General features: G+C 35.3%; 1 protein-coding gene across 1 annotated transcript; it reads right to left on the bottom strand.

The window, feature by feature from the left end:
* Positions 1–1428: 1428 nt before the first annotated feature.
* On the bottom strand, positions 1429–19176 carry LOC122005102 (alpha-aminoadipic semialdehyde synthase-like). The gene is made up of 25 exons (XM_042560021.1): positions 18897–19176; positions 18549–18809; positions 18378–18464; positions 18166–18295; positions 17652–17825; positions 17041–17123; positions 15734–15847; positions 14806–14881; positions 12849–13020; positions 11250–11346; positions 10965–11128; positions 10098–10155; positions 9805–9945; positions 9256–9594; positions 8108–8188; positions 7062–7127; positions 6109–6226; positions 5767–5896; positions 4430–4509; positions 3693–3851; positions 3375–3621; positions 2875–2983; positions 1948–2109; positions 1758–1827; positions 1429–1675 (listed from the first exon to the last, which is right to left on the bottom strand). Exons 1-25 carry the CDS (start codon positions 18918–18920, stop codon positions 1617–1619), a joined length of 3201 nt encoding a protein of 1066 aa, XP_042415955.1. The 5' UTR covers positions 18921–19176; the 3' UTR covers positions 1429–1616.
* Positions 19177–22041: the final 2865 nt, after the last annotated feature.

Here is a 22041-nt window from a genome sequence, read left to right as displayed (position 1 = left end):
GGGTCCTTGACGTTGGTCCTTTCGATACTCAAGTCAGTAATCGGTTTTGAGAGAGAAATAGTGAAATAAATGGTAGCAATGAGTGTATAAAAATATGTAGCATCATATATCTCCGTCTGTGGATGAAGACCCCTTTTATAATATCACTATTGTGTCTATATACGAATTATGAAACACTTCTAAAAAAGATAAGCTATAAAGTGACTCTGACATCTTTCTTAAAACGAATATGCAAATTTCTATGATTTGACAAACTGGAAGCTTCAAAAGTGTGATTTGCTTGCAAAATATCCTCTATCCTCTATGGCACAAAAGGCCAACAAAGCGTAATAATTTATTAGGCTAGGGGCCCACAATAAACTATTTTGACCAACCGATTAAATTATTGGTATAGTCCGACCGGGCTTGACTCCTGAGAAGTATCTGGTCAATGTTTATGAATGTAGTTGGCGACTTGGCTTTCACTCGGCTTCTTTATTTGAACTAAACACAACCAAGTATCTAACATGTTCGATCAGACCATATGCCTGACCAAGTGGATCACTCGGTCGGAATAATTGATACTTAGCTTTATACTTCATTCGTGATTACGAAATAAATCTTTGAGGCTGGACCACCTGGAGGGCCCGATTGGGCGAGTCCCTGACTTAATTGGTGATTACGAACTCACGGTACGACCGGCCTGGAGGTCTGGTCAAACATTTTCTTGTTCCAATTGGTGTTGGTCATCCTTTGACTTTGACTTTGACGTCTACGTCAGCTGACCTCCTAGACTTTAACTCATCCCAAAAGGGACCACCTTAAACACCCTATCAATTCATAACCTAATTTCTATTTTATTTTTAGATTAAGATTTTTATTGAATAAATCATACTAACATTAAATAATATTATTGAATTATTTGATAATAAATATTTATTTTATATAATTTATATATATTTATATATTATATTACACATTATAGTATAACTAATTATTTATGATTCATTTAAAATCAGCGTTAACTGACAGAGAATAGAATTATTAAGCTTTAAACAAGTCAAGTCAAATTTAAATGTATTTATTTATTTATTTTTATTAAATAAATTTAAGTAAAAATTTAACAATTTGATTTGAAGTTGAATTTTTTTTTAAGCTCGACGAAATAAGGACGGAATGAGGCTCCATGACACTACTCATTCAGGTTAATAAAATTCTCATTTTTTATGATTGTTTTTTTTTGCGTAACGTTTAAAATGTATAAAATTCACGTGCTGCCACGTGGGCCTCACCAAAATATTTTATGGGCCTGAAGCTTATCGAGACCATAGTAGAATTTAAAACTACAGGGAACGTTAATTTGGCAATTCTACGTTGGAAAATAGAATTAACTTTTGGGCATAAAACAAAATTTTGCCGCTATATAACATAAAGGAAAAAAGCATGAAGTGATCAACCGCAAATATTATTATCAAGATCATAGACACGAGTTTCTTTTACATTTTGTTTATTGGTAATTGAATGATAAAAAGATTTATGCAAGAAATAGACATGACATTCCAGTTAGATTATTCAAAATTATACAAAACAAAAGAAGAAATAAACACCACTAGTGGCAAATGTTGTTTGATTTGGGGTTATGAGGTCTCAAATTTCTCCATCAACTTTATCCCAGAAGCTTGCAATATGTCCAACGCTGAAATTTGACAGCGAATTACCAAAAAAGTTAAAATTAAACAAATACATTTAGCGGTACTTCGACATGCTAACATCTTTACCTGGCACATACACTTCGGGTTCTAAAGGTCTGACCACCCCTCGCCTCTTCACCTTGTTCAGAAGTAAGAGCTGAAAAATCAAGTCAAACAAATAAATCAGGATAGTTCTTTTTCATAAAACTTTAGGATACTTCTATTATTCAACTATGTTTTAGCATTTAGGGCAATATTTCAATGAAATAGGAATTACCAATACTCCAATTGCTGCAGGGATTCCAACAGTGAGAGCCATTGCAGTAGTAGATTTCCCATCTTCTATTCTCCCATATTCTAGTAGGGTTGCCCAGTGATTCTCTGTAGGTCTTCCGTCAGGAAACTCAACTTCAATTTCATGATGTAACACCACCATATCCTGCAATGAGATTATAAGATTAATATGAACAAAATTTACGTACATCCATAAGATGCGTGGCTATCCTCATTATCTTATATTGTTTTGAAAAGACAAAAAGACTGGATTAATATCTACAGGTTGTAAGACTTTGAAATATAACCAATAATGGGGAAAGCATAGCATACGGACAGGATTTATTGATAGAAAAAGGTGAAACCATCACCTCGGCGGCCCCTCCAAGGTGGTCCCCACTGTCTGAAAGGAAGGTAAGTTACGGGGAACTTCGCCCAACAACAATAGCGCATGCAAAGAGGAGTTGAGGCAACCAGCAAGGCATTCTGCACCCGCTAGGAATCAACCCCAGGCCTATTGGCAGCAACACCCTTGCATAAACCAAATGCGCTAGCCCATGGGAGCATACGAACAAGATTCATAGTTCTAGAGAACTTGGTCTGTAGTAGTAAGATGCAACTCTAAAGTGATGGATAACATCAATTAGACAAATAATTGACATTTCCGTTGTATGCAGATACTCCCATAAAATTTTATTAAAAAATGCACTATAATCAGATAACTTATGGGATTTTCCATTTGTTTTTTTTTAATATAGATGATTGAGTTTTGAATGTCAAACCATTTGTTTAATTTAACTTAATCAGATTCAGCTAATATACTACTAACTTACTGTGTATCTCCATAATAATAAAATAAGATATATAAAGCATCGACTATAGCAGATCGTGCTGTGTAATCTAATTTTAAAAGATACCATATCTATAATACCTTCTCTTTGCTGGTATAGGCTAGCTTCTCTTCCATCCGCAAACAGACTACATGAAATGCACTTGAACATGCCACTGGAATTTCATGACATTCATTAAGGCCCAGGAACCTGTTCAATTATACCAGCATTATTATACTATAAGATAGACATTTCTATTGTAAGATGAAATCTTGCCGACACTATGAGCCAAGAATGCTATAATTCTAGAATCAGTTCTTCCATTTGAAGACCACACTTGAAATAGTCTCAAAACGAAAGCAAAAGACTGGTGGAAATACATGCTGCAGTAATGCAGTTTAAGAACTTAATTACTAGCAGGCAGATGTAACTGGAATCATGGTGGAAACTCACGTGAAAACATCGTAAGTGAAAAACCATGCATAATGCTGTTCAAGAATTCCCTTATTGAGCATACCCAGTGAAAACCAAATCAGCTTAGCATGATGGATCATCAAATAATTATAGAGAAATTAACTAAAAAAAGGTGGGAACCACCAACTTGATAGTTTTGACTGTTTTTGTTGCTGTAGTTTTATCTTTGCAATGTCCAAGTGTGACCAAAGACTTTATCATGTCTTCATCAGTTTCAATTGATCCAGTTAATTTGTTATCCGGAGAATTTTTCGCATGTAGAAGCCCATTAAGAAAGGCAGCAAATGATGGCTTCACAGATCCTTTAAGCATGGGGTGCGGTTCAGTTTCAAAGAAACCAATCCTCGCCAGACTTGACATTATTTCAGAAAAGCCTGCAAAAGAATCTGACAGCAATTGAAGTCTTGTTACAAGAAAAGTGGAATATGATATATTCCTTACAAACCTTCATATCTGAGGGTTGCCCTAAATACAGTTGATGCCTCATTTGTGATCCCATATGCATCACCATATATTAAGGAATTCCGATTTGGGAGGCATTCCAATGCAAAGGCTGGATATTCAGGCATCCTGAATCTCACAGCTGAGTCAAACAGTTCATTACCTAAATGAAAAATAAAAGAAAGAAAGTCAAACATGTTGACCTTTTGACATATTCTATAAGCTAAGAAACAAGACATGAATCTACGCCTAAATGTTACAAGATAGATGTTTGATGAATGATCCATTGTAAGTTCTTATGCAACTAGTTAGAAGATATCCTATTGAGAGGAATGCCCAAGCTAAAAGAGAGACAACCATTCTTGGTGGCTGAAAATGCTGTGTGCCAACATGCAAAAGATTGGAATTTGAATTTCCATAGTTGTAAGGAATGCCTTTGTCTGCATTCTAGTGAAATTTCGTCTTAGTGATGGCTGGAACCTCTTGCCTTAGTTTCAGCAGGTCATTTGAGTCTTTTCCCAAGCATAACATAACACTCATCTTATAAAAAACTACCATGAGCTTTGTATAAAAACAATTGCATGATAGAAGTATGAAACTATGTAATAATAAATTAAAAATAGGAATCATAATTGATCGTGTCAAATTGAACATCTTAACATGATTTTCCATAATAATTGTATATAATACAAACTGTATGCTTAAATTCTCATGGTAAAGCTTCAGAAGCATGCAACTAACCATCAACGTGTAGAATTTCTCCATGTAACTTGTATGAGGCAGAATTTCGCCCTGCTCGAAGAGCACCAGCAGGATTCCAACTGAAATAGGAGTAGAATTTACAAATTGAGAATACATTTGGTAGGTATATAAGCAGAAATAGTTTACTATCTAATCTAAAGTCTTTAAATGAGTTGAGTAGCACAATAATGTCATTAAGTTGCAAGGAGTTATTTATCTCATTCATTTGAGCTGATCCTGATGCCATAAAAGGCAGCAAATTCTGAAGAGAAGTTACAGATTAAAAATTTGCAAGAACACTAATATTTGGAGAACATCCCTTAGTGGTTCACATTCATGCACATTCGTGTAAGATACGCTTCTAGTGTGCAGGCCTGGGTGTTTAACCCCCGAGGTTGAGGTCAAGGTCTACTCTAACTATGGACATGGGTAAAGGCAGAGGCCTGCTCCAATCCTATGGATCAAGGCTGATTTGATCCCATTGGTGATGGACAAAGCCAAATCTAACCTCATGGCTGTCTCTAAATATATGGAAATGAGTATTTTGTCTCTTTCATTAAAGATTGACCATTTCTTCATGACTCAGGCAACGATGTGTCAACAATTCTTCTCGGTAGTAAATCAAGCCTTAGTATGCCACATCACACATTGATGACCGGAGCTCTAAGATGACATATCATCATGAGCATACATGCACAACAATGACCAGAAAATCATATCTCTTTTGTCATATTTACTCTCAGTTTAGAATACCTAAGGCGTGTCACTTTGGACACTTGACTTAGGCATCAAAGTCAAGCTTTGTCAGAATATTATTAAGATCTCTTGCCTACTTCTATTTATATGAGAAGGAAATATATCTCATGTCGTAGCAATAAGTTAGATGCCTCAGGTTCATTCATTTGATGAAAAAATTAGTAAATAGTAATAATAATTACTCAAGAAGCTGAATTAAGTTTCTAACTATTTGGAATCTACCATGTGAATTATATCGTATCATTGAACTTTATATGTCCAAATTAAGTTACTTTTCCATTATATATAATCTTCTTTGTTCTCCCTCTATCCTTCATAGATTCAACTCTAATTGATTCAAATTTATTAGAATATGTTGATCATCTATGAATATGTCCAAACCAATCTTAATTTATTTTTCAATATTTGCTTTATTAATTGAGGTTATACCTAATTGCTCCTGGGATAACACTGCATCACAATTTATTAGACTTTTGCACCCTAGTATGACTTATACTGCTGGTGTATGCTGGGATAACAGTTATATATGACGCTTTACAACAACTTATTTTCTTTGACTTGTCCAGTAATGGTATGTTCACCTGAACTTATACGCTAACGGGTTGTTGGCAGCATCAGGAGAAGGGAGACCACCACAGTAGGAAGTAAATGATTTTATTTTCCCTCCTCGTATGTGCGCTTGATCAATCATCTTCATAGCCATCATGTGGTCTGTCCAACCAAAATGCCACAATCTATAAGATAAATTACATACAATTGGCATTCATGAGTCTACTAGTGGATACAAACAAGCACATTTTAACATCTAAGTTTGCACCAGCAAACCTAACAAACACCAAAAGGTGTATTTGTCAATAAATATTGCTGGTGACGTGATGGATGATAATGGTATAGACTGAATCTACAATCAAATAGATATGTACCTATCCCAGGATCAAGGCCCATTTCACAAAGGACAGTGATGCCAGCACTCCTTGCCCTTTCATCCAAGCTAGACATGGTAGTTTCAACGTAGCTGGCTGTGACCAAGTGCTTTTTGTGCTGCAATAGAGATATATTTGCCATAGTTTTAGGTAGCACTGAAATTATATTTCTCAATTGATGAGTACCATAACCAAGAAAATGAATTGTCTCAATAAAATATCAGACACCATTCGCAGAACTAAAGCTTGAAATTTTTAGAATAAAAAGTAACATCGGTTGGGAGAGAGCTAGGAAATAACCAAAGCTGGCTCTTAGAGCATCATGGTGATTACAATTTTTTGCAAGAATAGCAAACATGAAAAGGTAAATTGAGATGTATTAGATCTGACAGGCAAAAAATCATTGAATTAATAGTTCACATATTTTTTCTCAATTTTGCTTTGTTAAAAGAATGAGGCTTGATACCACAGTACAGCTTCTTGTTAAAAGAATGAGGCTTGGTACAACTTTGGCATAAGGCTTCATACATCTTCATCTAGACATCGTGATGGGAGTCCAGAACCCTTTTTTGTCATAGCATTTACACAGCAATATTTTAACAGAACAAAGAACTCACAAGTCATAGCTCGAACTGTGATATAAGGTGCAAAGTACACCATTCTGTGCTCACTATTTTCATTTTATTCTCCTTATTCTAGTTTACCAAGAAATATTGGTTTCTGTGGCAGTGCCAGTTAGGAGGACTGCATTAGGACATTAATCCAAAATCCATAACCTTGCAAATACTCTGATTAATCATGTTGTCTACATGAAAGACAAACAACTTAGAGTTTTATCTTTGTACATTCTGCACTTCTGTATAGTTTATTATGGCAATGTCCTTAGCGTGCTTAGATAAGGACAAATTGAACCTTGTTATTGAAAAGAGAATTGTAAATGAACAAGAGAGTACCTCTATACACGCCTTTGCTATGTTAGCATGGAAACTAGCAGGTAATAAGCTAAGTACAACTTGAACCTGCAAGATATCAGATTTAAGGCATAAACAATTAGTCAGGTGGCTATAAGCAATATATTCATGACAATGTTAACATCAAAGAGTTCTAGTCTAAGGAGAAGAATGATACTTGAAACCAATTTCAGAGGAAACTTCCTCTCACCTTTTCTCATTTTACTAAAGATAAGAATGCTTGTTATACTGAACCAACTACAAACTTTAATGAACATATTCACAATTGGTAGCACTCAAAATATTGAAGAGTAGTCAAGTTTGAATAAGTTGCTAAAAAAGTAAAAACAGAGCATTAATTAAGCCATCATTTTTTCTTCGTCTGATTACCACAAAACTGACAATTCTTTATTTATGAGGCAATAGAAACCATATAGCATGCTTTTAAGTGCCAATCGTATAGGTCAGGATTCCCAAAGACATTGCTTGGATTATGGCTTATATTGTGTTGGGACAACATGGTTAAAAGATAGGATTATGGCTTTAAATTTCTGATTACCACTGTGTGCCTATCCCGATGGTTTCCTATGGAAAAAGAAAGATAGGAATATTATCTTCCCATTTTATATCCTTTGATTCTATTTGTGAGCATAAGGAGAAGATGAAACGCTATAAGGTAGGCGAAGAGAAGACAATATTGGCCAAAACAAAAAAGTTATCTTCACATAACTAATTTCATCTGCTGGTTGAGGAGATGGAATACTAAAAACTCGAAAGACAAAATGAGATAACATCAATCAAGGAACCATTGATAAAATAGACGAGTGATGCAAGTTAAAAAAAGAAGACATATATACATATAATTCCAGTTCAATTGTCAATTTAAGTCTAACATTGTATGATTTTTTAGGCAATTTAAAATTCTAGATGTTTTCTTCAAAAGAAAAATGCACTAATAACTATGATGTACAGTTTGGATAGCATTACTTAGTATAAGGATACATAAGCAGATTCTTAGTATAAGGATACATAAGCAGATTAAGTTTTACCTCAGATACATACTCCTTGAGCTTCTCATAATCCATTGCATCAAGCTGGACAGCCTTTGCATTTGGAATGCCTTCAACAGTCTGTATAAAATGATTTCTGCATCAGACTATGTGTTGACAAATTACTCCATGTATTTGTTAAGACAAGCAGTTTTCTAGACTAGTAAGACCGAAAAAAGGTGCATCATATGAACTATAAGAAAATTTAGAATTTTGTGCTTCAAGAAGAATGATTTGTTTAATTTTAAATTATGGCATAGCCAGTTGAAGGCACACGCTTCGAAAACAAGACAGAACAATGACATCTAGCTCAGCTACAAAGTGCACTTCTCATTAGAGCTTGATGTGCCAGTTTCACTAGAGCTTGCCTAGTACTTACATTATGCCATCTTATTCATGAGCTCTAATCACTTAAAGATTCTCCCAATTCATCTATGTTTTCTCCTTAAAGTTTGGTTAAAATATCCTTCACTGATGCATTCAATCAATTTAACAATGCTCTTCCTGAAATCATCCTTGGAGCCTTATAATGTCTCACATTATAAATTTTGAAATTTGAATGCAGACTTGCTTTTAACTAGATATCAAGAAGTTGAATGCCCAAGGGCAGTGTACATCTAAGCAACTCCATAGTTAAACTCATTTCTATGATCCTGTCATTATGATCACAATATAATATCTGAACCCTCAAAATTTGTGTTCATGCAGATTGTAATATGTAATTAACACAATTAAAGTTGGGATGATTCATATCGATACTCTAATTTGTGGTAAAATACTAGACTAGTTTGTTTTAACTTTTACGTGGATCAAGATTGTTTATCTAGCAAGGTTGTGCATCATACTCATCTTAGTATATAATTGTATTCTACATTCTCATAGCCTTGTAAATACAAAGCCTTAAGTTTTCTTTAACCTTTTTGTCAAAGTGTTTTGATTAAAAGCTGCATAATGTACCTCTTTTCCCCTAGTTGGTTTTAGCTTTTATGTGGATCTAGCTGGTTTATCTGGTATGATTGTGCATCATACACATCTTAGTGTATAATTGTATTATACACTCTCGTAACCTTGTAAATGCAAAATCTTAACCCTCAACCATGTATGACAGTGTGTTAATTAAAAACTGCATAATAGTTTCTAGAGCATACCTCTTTTGCATCCTTCAGATAAAGAGAGGCCACGATGACCTCATATTCTTCAAGTTCCTCACCATCAATAGTCAGACATGATTTCAGATAACTTCCATTGGATGTACTCCCTACTGAAGCTAAAAACTCTACAGCCGGTCGGCAAACACGCCCTGCACCTAGGATTAAAACACTGGGCCTTCTAACAGTTTCACATCTATCTTGCAAGATACTTTCTCTAACTTTGCCTATCTTTAAGGAGAGCTTTTTATCCAAAGCTCCATTATCATGGTTTTTTTTCACAATATTAGTCAAAGAATCCATTATTTGGTCAAGGACTGCAGTGTCATCAGCACCCACCTGTAAAACCATCCAAAGGGTCATATCTTCTCTAAGAAGCTAAACATTATCTGTCACTTTGCTAAGACATGCCTCTTGAGGATGCAGACAGAAACAACATTGACAACACAACTTACAGTTCTAAGATTGTGCGACAAAAAACAAATGTGCTATGTGAAGATGGACACTTTGGTTTACCAAGAGAAACATTGTATCAGTCATCCAACTTACTTCAAGTTCAGAATAGGACATGGACTTCGAAGTTTGACCAACTTCACACTTAAGTAAGTGAAATGAACCACCAGCAGCTTCAATAACATCTAGAGCTTCATTAATTAAAAATTGATCAAACAAATGACCACTGAGAGATACCTGTAATCAGGAAGTTAGCATTTCCAATAAATCAATATGACATTGTAAGTAAATAGATAACATCATAACAAATTTGACATGTAGAGAGATACAAGAGTTATAAAAATATTTTACTGACAAAATGCAATATCAAATAAGACTCAAGTTCTTACCAATGTACAATATTTCTTCTTCTCAGATGAATCATCTACAGGCCTTGTTGTAGGATCTCTAGCAATAGAAACAGATTCAACATAGACAGCAATAAAAACAAACGGATAAACTTTTAAGCCACACTGAAGGCTCAAAGTGGAAATAATAGAAAACAGATAAGAATAACTGTATAGAAAGACAATATAAAAGTTGGACAATTCAAGAATTAAACTTGGACAATGTTCTTTTACAGCAAATTTTATTGAGTATTTTCCTCAAAAAAAAAAAAAGACCTAGAGACTCGAGCAAATAGGTCATTAATTTGCATGATAGAGAAAAAATAACAAATTTATATTAGTGTATTTAAATTTCTTGTTACCATGTTAATTTAATGACCACATAGGTGGCCAAGACCAAGATTTTTCTTATCAAGCACCTGTAGCTTCCAAAAGGAAAACAAAGACATGCATATGTGGATTATTTTCCTTTTTGTTTCTTTAAGAAAAACATTAAATGGGAATTCTCTCACTATCTTGTTAAACCATCATGAAAAGAGAAAATTGTGCTCCATGTTCCTTAAAAATGTCATGATAGAACGAAGTGGAAAAAAGTGTTTTAATACACCATCATGATCATTACGACCAAGCAAACAAGGAGCTTGTTGTTTCTATTTTTCATGCAACATATAACTTGCACCATCAACCGGCATGTGACCCTTAAATTGTATTGATTAGTACAAACTACAAACATCTTATTCTCAATCCATCCAGCATAAAATTTTTTAATCAACAAAAGTTTATTTACTGCCTAATAGAACCAACACAAAGAGGAGAAACTGTGTAGCACACTTTAATAAGAAGAAAAACCAGATGATGTTTGAAGCTTACATTGTGGTTTTTCTCATTCGGGGTATATACTCATATAAAGAGGTATATGCCCCATTATGGGTAATGCAGGCCTTTTGCAAGTGCAAAGGAAGTTCTGCAATGTTTTCAGTTGAAGCCAAACTACCAATGAACTGTGATAAGATGTGTCCAAAATGATTAGAAGCCTGCACCAAAATTGAAAAGGAAAAAGAGAAGACATTAGGAAATTTAAGAAAGGATCTGAAAATACATGTAGATGTGAAGTGGTACCCTCTTGATAATCTTGTGCAACAACAAAAAACCTACCTCTCTTGAAAACTCTGTTGGGAGTATATCAACAGCTAAACAAATAAGGCCATCACGCTCCATGTTATCATGGTATGAATCAGTGAAGGGGTCATACCTAACAACCGAAATTGATCAAGTTATAAATGCAGATAAGATACTGTTCAATCATATACGACTACTTATAGATGTCAAGGATGCATAAATTGTTTGTGAAAGGTGAATCACTAGCAGAACGAAACTCTCATAAGCTTGTTTGATCAATCATTAAAACAAAGGATGAGCAAGATCATATACTTTCAAAAATGTGATGATGTAATGCAAATATTCATCTAGTTCATGCTAGTAACTTGCCTTTCTATACTTTCATATATAACTTAATCTTCCAGCGAATAACCACTGGCTGTTTTTTTTATGAAATAGAACTTTGACTATCACAAAGCAATCTTCATTTTTCTCTCTTAAAAAAAGTAATCCGTTACCTTAATGACCTCTTAGTGATGACTCCATGGATATGGAGGGAGGTAAATGCAGTACATAGGCGTTAGGTATATGGTGGGATAAATCCCAGGTCATCAATTCCTGAGAATCGATCCTGACCATTACGCCAGAAATGTCATGCACCCACCATCTGCACTACGCCCTGGGGGCTTCATTTTTCTCTCTAAAGTTTCTACGAGCATTTGATCATTCATTTCCTTGGAGTTGAATTGTCACGAAGGGATTAACCCAAAATAAGTTACATAAGTAGAATCACATATACAACTACAGCTTAAGCAGGAAAAAAGAGTGCAACAAACTCATCAAGCATCATTCTTAACTAATATCTTACATTAGTAGAATCATCTATGCAGATATAGATTAAGTAGGAAGAATAGATTGCAAAAAACTAATTGAGCATCATCCTTAACCAATATTATGATAAAAGTGTTGCAAAAAAAAATCCTAATTCCAATCTGAACTAGGCAATCTAATCAGTAAAATCTCTACATGCTGAGATGTGGATCCTATCATACTAGCACCACGATTCCAACAATATCGGCTAAAAGCTTGCTTTGGGAACAAGTACCCTGATCTATCTGTATCCCAAAGCATGTACAGATATATATGTGCATATTTAAATACATCTTAATTCTTACAATTAAAGGTGTTGTTCACGCTCATTTAAGAACATACCATGGAAAGAACAATGATAGCTAATTACATTAAGAACCAAAGCCACGTCCCTACCATGATTAGTGGATCACTGTTCTTCTCATAAGAACCCTATTCTTTTGCACCCTTACTGAGACTGAATGAAAATCATTTAATGTTCATACTTAAAAGAAAAAAAATCTACAATATAGCATTCCACAGAGTACTGAGGAGCCAAATTCACATAGCTGGTCCCCAAAAGTTAGACTAACATGGATTAGTAATGATGATTTAACAGAAAAACTAACAGGTGATGAATTTCTGAATTAGCATATTAAAGAAAGATATGCATAGACCAAAAAGAGCAAGGTTAATTAAAGAAAAAGGGCAAGATGTGCATACCAAGCAAAAGTTATAAGTGAACATAAATGAAACCATGAATCTGACTTCTTGAAGCAACAGAAAGAAAGAAAAAGAACAGAATACCTGAAGAAAGGCCTCTCTATGGATGTAGATTGGTTGACAAATTCAAGTGAACCTCCAATATCACATGTAATATCAGAAATCCCAATAAGAGGGCATCCTTTATTCATTAATTCTTTCAACTGAATGGTAGTCAGCAACCGTGGAAATCTTCTCTCCCAATACATACAGTTAACTGAAAAAGAAAAAGCAAAGTATCAGTGCATGTTGAAAAGTGGCAATTGTTTCTTGCCATTCATAGTGTGAAGTATAAAAAAATATACTATAGTGAATTGGATTTAAAGAACGTAATTTTCTTCTATAAAGTTGCAAAGCATTCTTAAGAGAAATTATAGCTTGACACACATTTTGCAGAAAGTTTGTCACGTGTCATATACATTGATGTAGTGCCAGTCACAATTTGGCGATCTTACGTCTGATCTGCATTTATCTTCAGTTGGTACATTGAAGGGTTAGAAATATGATCATCTTTGATGGAGGGGTTTCTCAAATGGGGATCATCTTGAACAGTTTATCATCATGACTTGTTTTTGTCTTTCCTTTTTCTTTATTTTTATAAATGTTTTTATATCTCTTGAAATGATAGTCTTTGACCATCCAACTTGGAAAAAAAATCATATAGTTTAAGGTATATGGCAGGTTCTGTTTTGGTATTTAAGGTGAATTGATGTTATGGTATTACTCTTAGGTGGATCAGTAATTACATCAAGAAATATTCTCTAGAATCAATTAATCTTAACTCTAAAAATTCTGAACAAATTATTATTTGAAGCTTTGAAAGTTAGGTTCCTAATTGCTTTCTACTCTTTGAACCAAACTAGACTCAGGATACAAGTATAGAAGTAATAAAATGGTAACAACTAAAAGGTAGTGATTAAAAACATCTTAAAATATTCCCAAATTATTTCTCAAACAGAGATTTAAAACATAAAGTCCTGGAAAGCAATCAATTAAAGTTCACCGCTACGAAGGACTAATTTATTACCTCCAAGTGATTGGAGTAATAATTTATGAAGAATTAATAAATAGGAAATCCCTTCTAAACAAAATAATCTACGAGTAACTCTTGACTTCTAAGTCTGCATATATGCACTTTGTATTCCAAGGAGCTGACACCCTAACTGATCAGGACTCTCAATTTGGTTTAATATTGATTTCTATCTGTCGTATATTTGTTTGTTAAAATATATTCAATACAAATAATATACTAAATCATCAACAAAGGAAGAGGCATGAGGATTCCATTTAAAATGTAATTTCTTTCAAAGCAATTGCAATGAACTGAAAGTTCATGTTCACGAGTATTTAAAGAACAATTATCACACTCGACGGATATAGAATTAGTCAGTCACGAAGTATTAGGGGGCCTTGCTACAATTATAAAGTATACGCATGCAATTACCTTATTTCCTAACTATATAGTAAATAGTAATACCTGACAGAAATCATATATGTTTAATGCATATTCACATTAGGATTTTCAAAATCAATCATTTTCCATTGAATTAACATGTGAAGTCTTTTTTCTTGTTGAAGATTGCCACATAGTTATAAGTGATCTTAAAGAAAATTCAATTACTTGAGGGATAATCATCAAATTTTACAAGCATCTGTCACTTGATAATATTGAACTATTTGGAAAAGATTCCCACAAGTTGTTGATCTATGTTTTTAGTTTTTACGAACAAAAAAAATCCAGATTTATCTCTTTACCAAAGATCAGTTTCTCATTTTTCTTGATTCAATTATTAAAAATAGAAAACAAACAAAGAGATGTTGGATTCTTACTTTACCTAGATAGAATTTCAAAATTGCTAATACAAAAGAAATTTATTAGAACCCAATTTATTTCCCACAACTTGAAACTTAAGCTGCATTATTGGACAGATTCCAATAACAAAAAAAAGAAGAATGGAATTAGGTAAACTTAATTTTGTCAAAAAGTAGCATAAAATATTACCTATCACAGATGTATATGGTGCTATTTTTTCATGAAAAACAGGATAATAATGATCTGGATGTGCATAATAGTCTTCCTGCAAGAAAACTAGATGTTACACTTCAATTACCAGAGAAATACACAAATAACTTCAATTCTAAATGCCGATAAAAAGCTCACTTGACTGAAAAACTAATGACAGAAAACTCAATAAATCATCTTAAGTCAAAACATATTGAACCAAAAAAACATGTTATTTAAATGTATGCAGAACAAAGGTACAGAATAGCAATTGTATGTCTTCCATTTATATTCAAACTTGTAATCTCCTTTAATACTTTTCCACTTAATTTTTTTATTTGAAAAAAAAAAAAGAGTGAAGCAACTGTATAGTTGGTTAAACTAAAACTTAGTTGCATTATACTTGTCAACACTCACATGCAAAGCATGCTAAGATTAATTTTACACCTTTGATCATCTTCAATTTTTCTTGTTTACTTTAGTAATAAGATTATAAACATTAGATAGTCAATTAAATTAAAATTTAGCAAGTATATATATAACAAACTTTTTTACTAATTTTAAGTTGAATTCATCTCATGAATCTCAAAGTATGTCAAACGTCTTAAATGATCTGATACTTGGCATGAATGTTATAGGAGAAATTACTTCTCCTAATCAATTCCTATTTTGATACTTTTCTAAAGTGGTAAATTTTGACCTTCTAGCACAATACAATACAAAATTCCAAACCATGATATCAAATAATGAAATCAATCGAATTCACCAGATCTAATCATTGAAGTGACTAAAGGTTGTCTTATGACAACCATGATTTGAGCAAATATATCTTATTACAAAATAAATTAGGAAAAAAAATACATAATCTATATAGATATAATATGACGTAGGAGTAATGCATTATCAAAAAGGAAAAAAGATAACCTACTTTATTGAAAATCTTAGTTGAATCTTTTGGTGCAACCATGTCTTGGCAAGTCACCACACAACCATAGACTTGAAAAAACCTCTTTGATCTAGTGTGTTTGGCACCATCCTTGACCTACAATTTCAAGTAAAGAAACTAGCTGTTATGAAAAATATTTCAGCAATGGTGGCTCAAACACTATGCGATACATATCAGAAGAATTATGTATTTCTTGTGGGACCTATTTTCGTTGATTATAAGATGGGTAGTTGGATGCACAAACAAATATACCAATTCATTTTAAAAGTTTAAAATAATTCAACAAAGTACTCCATGACTTACATAAAAATATTATTCTGTAATGAGCTGTTTCATGGTAAAACTCAGAAACAATAAATCATGTTGTCCAACAGGGTTAATTTATTGCTCTCGTAAAAAAACTACTAGAATAGTGGAAAGGTTGTTTTGGTTTATTACAGTCATCCAGAGACCAGATCCTCTGGTATGCAATTCTTGGTCCCTTCTACAATTTGCACGTCAGATCACCGGTTAAAATTAGCTGTGATCTCCCTGAGTTCACCTTCCCACCTAGGTTATAGTTTTGGGTCGAACCAAGCAGTCGGAGATGGGCAGACTATATGGTGCTGAGTAGGGGCGGCCCACCCATCGTCGACGGCCTCCGGGCACCTTGCTTGAAATAAAACTATAACCCAGGTAGGAAGGTGAATCCAAGGGAGAACGCAACCAATTTTGGTCAGATTCCAGCGACAATCTGCAAATTGCAGAAGAAACCAGGGATTGTGGATCAGAGGATTTGGACTCGTCATTCCAACACTTCTAAGTCCTGTACGAAGCTGGTACTCCACTAAAACTTAGTTAGGTCCTATCTTGACATATTGTCATCAATGAAGTTAAGTGGAAAGAAATAAACTCATGTCACAAAAGAACAAAACATTGTATGTTCTGCCAAAACTCTCTATTTTGGAAAGATTAAGAAATAATCTATCCAAATGCACAAGGAAAACAGACTATCCAAATGTGCCCTATTAGTTAAATTCGTTGGGTCCTACAATTCGTTTGCTCAAGATCTCACTTTACCAGTGCAAAAAAAAAAAAAAAACTATAGCATTACCTAGCAAGTGGTGAATCTTGCTTTAATAGTGCATAAAATTAGATCATTTCATTCACAGTTTCACGATTGAAGCTATTGAAAAGATATGGCAGGATCTTTTAGTATCTATAAGTGAGGCCAAGGTAGATATACAATAATGTACCCCAAGGTATGTGCAAGAAGGGATAAAATATGGAAACGAAAGAAAAACAAATACCATTGCAACAATTTCTGGAAGCTTTTGAGCATCAACAAAAGTATGTGGTAAGAGCTTAAATATCTCTTGAGCACCCTGAGAAACTACACGACGACAACAACAACAACGTTATATGCAGCAAAGAAAAGTTGTGAATGGCACCCACACAATCAAAACAAGAAAAGTTGTGAATGACACCCACAAAATCAAAACCAGAAAAGTTGATGCATGCATAGATACTATGTCTACATCTCATACAATTTATACCAGCATATAGACTATATAGTCATCAGAAGCTTAGGTGGAACTACAAAAAGTGAAATATCATCCAAGACAAAAAAGTAGAGATTTCATAGTGATAACTAGCAAAAAGTTCTTTTTTCTTTAAGTCACTTCTTTAGTTTGCAGTACATAAAACATTGCAACAGCCATTAGCTATATGCCTTTGTTTAAATGCAATAGATGAAACCATTTTATGGTTATGCTATATCCAAGATATGATCCAAATAACTGAGTGACTAACCCACAATTAGGTACAGACAACATTAGATAATCAAGTAAATACAAGTGTAGAATGAGACTAACATAATTCAAATAATCCTACATATGACAAATCATTCTATAAAGATTACCATTTCCATCCCCAGTAAATACAAAGACTATAGGAGAAATTCCAGATGGCAGCCCAAATGTTGCTATTTCTTCTCCCACAGCAATCACTGCAGCCTTGGCCGCAGCAAGGGAAGAATACATATAAGATGCCCCTAGGGACAAGAAAGGAGTTGAATATCCAAGATTCAAGTATCCTGTAGTTAAGAAAAATAAGAAATCAACCCACAAAAGAGGTACAAATATGTAATCAGAGGCGTTATTATTTTGATGTAGGCAACAAGGATGTCATGCTTCATAGAAAAAGAGTATACTTAGAAACGCAAAGGCTGACAAACAAATTGCTTTAGTATCTTAGGAACAAGATTTAGTTAGTCAAAAAACGTATTAGTTTGTTAATGTAAGAACTAAGCAAGAAAGATGCAGTATGGAGGCAGTGACGACATTTGGTTGTCTAGGTAATGAAGAATTAAATTAATCAGCGGCCAAAAGACGAAAATAGAAAAGTTAGTTATCAATAGAGGCACGATCTCTTACGCTGTCCAAGACCATGTAAAAAGTCGATTAAACCAGCTCTACCAGCAAATTTGCCAAATGCAAGCAGCCTTTTCCCATCCTCTCCAACTATAAGCTCATAGTCGAACAGGGATACCCTTTCAGCAAGAATCTGCAAGTTGAAGAATAAAACCATTCACATTGCGGATGGAGGAAAAAAGGATCATCGGAGCCCAACATTCTCGAGAAGCTACCTTGTCCAACAAGGGCATGTTCTCTTTCTGAGCCTTGTGGGTATGCGAGAAGAATGCATATGCTCTATCTTGAAGAATCATCTCCATCTGCACTAACCAAAACAGCACCCAAACATCCCCCAGTCAAACCACAAATTTACAGAGATTCAACTAAAAGTACCAAGTTACAACCTTGGGTTGCTTTATACCAACGATGAGCCCGCATTCAGAAAGATCATCCGAAATCTCGCACCCGACATCCTCATACTGGGAGTCGTGATGAATCCGCTTCGTGCTCGGTTGCACGATGATCCTCTCGACTCCGCTCTGCCCCTTCCCGCTCAGCAAAAGGCGAGCGCAGTGCGAGGGAGCCAGCGGCGCTCGCCTTTCCCATATATTAATCGACTCTGCAAGAATCCCAACGACTCCATTCCCCACCAAGCTACGCCCTCCCTGACAAATCAAATATACAAACAAAGTTAGACTAACCATATTTCATGCTTGAATTAAGATAATAAACCAACGAATAATTTCACGAACCCTGTCCGAAACTGCAGCGGCCATGGAAAAGAAGAGGACCGACCAGTGAATCTTCGAGAGAGATTCAAATTTCTCAACACCAACACCACCACATGAACGGAAATTTTCACGATCTGGAATCAGAAATCAGCCAAATCGAAAAATGATGCAAGAGACGACACCCAAATGCACCTCAGCCTGAGACGCAAACGAGGAACGTAACAAAGTGGTCCAGGAATGCGGATATCCTCCTATATAGAAGGACGTTCCGTCGTTCAATTGTCGTCACGGGGCAGTGTGCATCTGTAAAAGGTTCGGCGAACCTAATGATACCCATCCGTACCGCCCACAAAACCGACCGTCGATCTTATTGATGTACCATCAATGCGGTTGGGTTACGGAACAGTGTCTTATCGTATTAGAACGACGAAAATAAATGGATAGAGGAGGAAAGAAAAGAGAGCAAGTGTTGGATTGGATCGACACGTGGCATGGATTGGTACTGCCCTCTGAGTTTACTCTTTTGTCATTGTTGTCGCCGTCAGATATTTTTAAATTCTTGATTTGGTTTGGCTGAACGGCACGTATACACCATGCGCCGCGCCTTGCGTGGCAATGTGTACCTAGTGATCGTTTGCGTTTCCATTTCCACATTTAAAATATTGGCAAACTAAACAAGTGGATTCTGTTCCGTGTAATTTTAAAAATAGATTGAAGAAAAAGAAAGCTTGTAAATTCCCATAAATTAAAAGGGTTTTGCTGGCTGACGTGCCCGAGTTGAATTGACTTGATGATGAGTGAGTCGCTTTCCTTGGCATTGCTCATGGGACGAAATCTTTTTTTACGCGGATAGAATTGATCTCCTTCATGTGCACGTGTTTTTTGATCGTATAAAATTTAAAATAAATTTGGGATCACGTATCATATGATTCAATACTACCGTCAGAAAAATCTTATATGATCTAGGATAACATATAATTTAATAATAATGGAAAGAGAATAAATATGAAAGAAAAAAAATAATTTAAAATAAATTTTAGAATGTTCTGAAAAAAAAATTAAAAGTGTTCCATATTATGTGGCAATAATAATATGGAACACTTAATATGGCACACTTTAAATTTGTTTTCAAGAACATTTTTAAAATTTATTTTCAAATATTTTTTATACCATATTTATTTCCTTTCCATTACAGTGGATCCTAAATGGAAATTATAGAAATGATGTATTGAGTATGGTAATTTAATAGTTGATTGATAGAAGACCTTTTACTCCATGGAAAAATTTCTTTCCTTTTAATCTTGTGCATATGGAGACGAGATAATAAAATGTCAGTGCCTAGAAATTAGGGGGAGTCCCTGGCAAAGGCCCTTTGACGTTCAAGTCAGTACGAGTCCGGAGGATAGGTGAACGAAGAGCAATAGAGAACATGTGCGCGAAAGTAAGTTGCAGATGTTCAGAGAATGTACCTTAGCCACGGAGAGGACTCATGAGGTAGCAAAGTGAGTCAGAGTTTGTTAGGTACAGAGAATCATACAAACTAGGTGATATGTAATAATCCTCCAAGGAATCTTTCCCTTACCCATATGTGTACCTCTTTTGTCGTTTATAGCTTCTGTTATTGGTGAGGCTGTTGAAGGAATATGCTGTTACAATTGGTCTACTGATGGGAGACACGATGGTCCTCAAAGAAGCCTCCAGAAGAATATTCTCTGACACATAGTTGTTATTCTGACAGGTTGTTAGGATCTTGTCTGCCAAGTATATCTTGACCGATCCTTAAAGCCGGTCGTCTCTGCTGAGATGCTCGATTACATTCTATATAATCTATCCTGTTGTGTATTATACTGCTTGTATCTTGGCCAACTAGCAAGGTCGGCCACCTTTATATTTGTCTCGACATTAAACCCCTTGATTATATTCTGCGCAATGTTGTAACATCTGTTTTAAGAAATAATACGATGCCCCATGCTTCCTAGAAGTCCCTCTGATAACCTATGTTTTATTGGAAATACGTCTGAACAGTAATATGAGGCCAAATGTTATAGGCCTGGTCATCTTTTTAGCCGACCAGGCCTATAATGGGTTGCCCCGAGACATGGAGCTGTGCTTTGAGTGGTTTGGTCAATGTATTAAGTTGGATTGCATTATACCAGCCGACTTTTTGTATGGCCAGGGAGTACGAACTTATTTTGACTTTACAACTAGATGGATAAACACATACATACTGTTGCATGGAAATCGATTAATGCATTCGACAATCAGGGTCGTCTAGGTGTGTATAGGGAGATTCACACGAAGTCGAAGTTTGGCCTTTCGCTTGACCATACTCACGGTTGGTCTATTGTGGAGTGAGTCAGTCATTCCGGCCGGCACGTAAGGCCGACTGTCCTTTATCTCGGTCAATTTTAAGGGCTAACCATCCTTAGGGCACTATAGGAGTCAATCACCCTTGGGGGACTAAACTCATGTTCGATTGGCTATAAGGCAGGTCGTGTGCCTCTCCTCGGCCAGCTTATAACTCGGTCGGGTTGGATCTAAGAACCTTCGCACTAGACCATCAGTCAAAGCCAGGTGAGGGGATGAAGCTTTGACCGCCACGTCATCTTGACTCTGGTTGCCCCGTCATCCCCTAGATCCGCTTGTCATAACCCATATCACTAGCCTCCCATTCAAGTCTAGTAGAAGGAGATGTAGCCGACTGACTGGACCCCAGTTTAGTTTCCGGCCACTCATCCCTTTCGTCAAGGCCATTTAGCAATTTATACTCTCCTTTAGTCCCTAAGGACTTGGTGATTTTTTTCAAAAGCTATTTGCTAATGGCCAGCTACTCAGGAGATAGTACCGAGGACACACGGAGAAGTGTATGGACAGAGGAATGATTTGGTTGTCACTTCCATCATAAAAGTCTGTTTATCGGTTGATGCCACGTGACCCCCCCCCCCCCTCCCCTTTTGTTTTCTGAAATGACTTCTGACACAAGTCTCCTCGTATAGCTAACAATCTCTCTCTTCATATAAATCAACGATTTATTGCATGTCATTTCAATCCAACGACGACAATTGAATTATACTTTATAAAAACCATAAACAACCCCTATTCGCAACACTTTGCCTTTTGCCTTCTTCAATCTTCTTTTCGGTGATCTTTCATTCACAGTGCTCCC

Source organism: Zingiber officinale, chromosome 7B, assembly GCF_018446385.1.
Source record: "Zingiber officinale cultivar Zhangliang chromosome 7B, Zo_v1.1, whole genome shotgun sequence".
NCBI lineage: Eukaryota > Viridiplantae > Streptophyta > Magnoliopsida > Zingiberales > Zingiberaceae > Zingiber > Zingiber officinale.
This window is presented reverse-complemented; position numbering and strand designations above follow the sequence as displayed.

Excerpts from the sequence above, each read along its gene's own strand:
- LOC122005102 (XM_042560021.1), bottom strand. The coding sequence starts at position 18,920 with ATGGCCGCTGCAGTTTCGGACAGG. Across the intron at positions 15,848-17,040 it reads TTCCAGAAATTGTTGCAATG|GTCAAGGATGGTGCCAAACA; the intron begins GTATTTGTTTTT and ends TTGAAATTGTAG. Across the intron at positions 9,595-9,804 it reads TGTCCTATTCTGAACTTGAA|GTGGGTGCTGATGACACTGC; the intron begins GTAAGTTGGATG and ends ATGGTTTTACAG.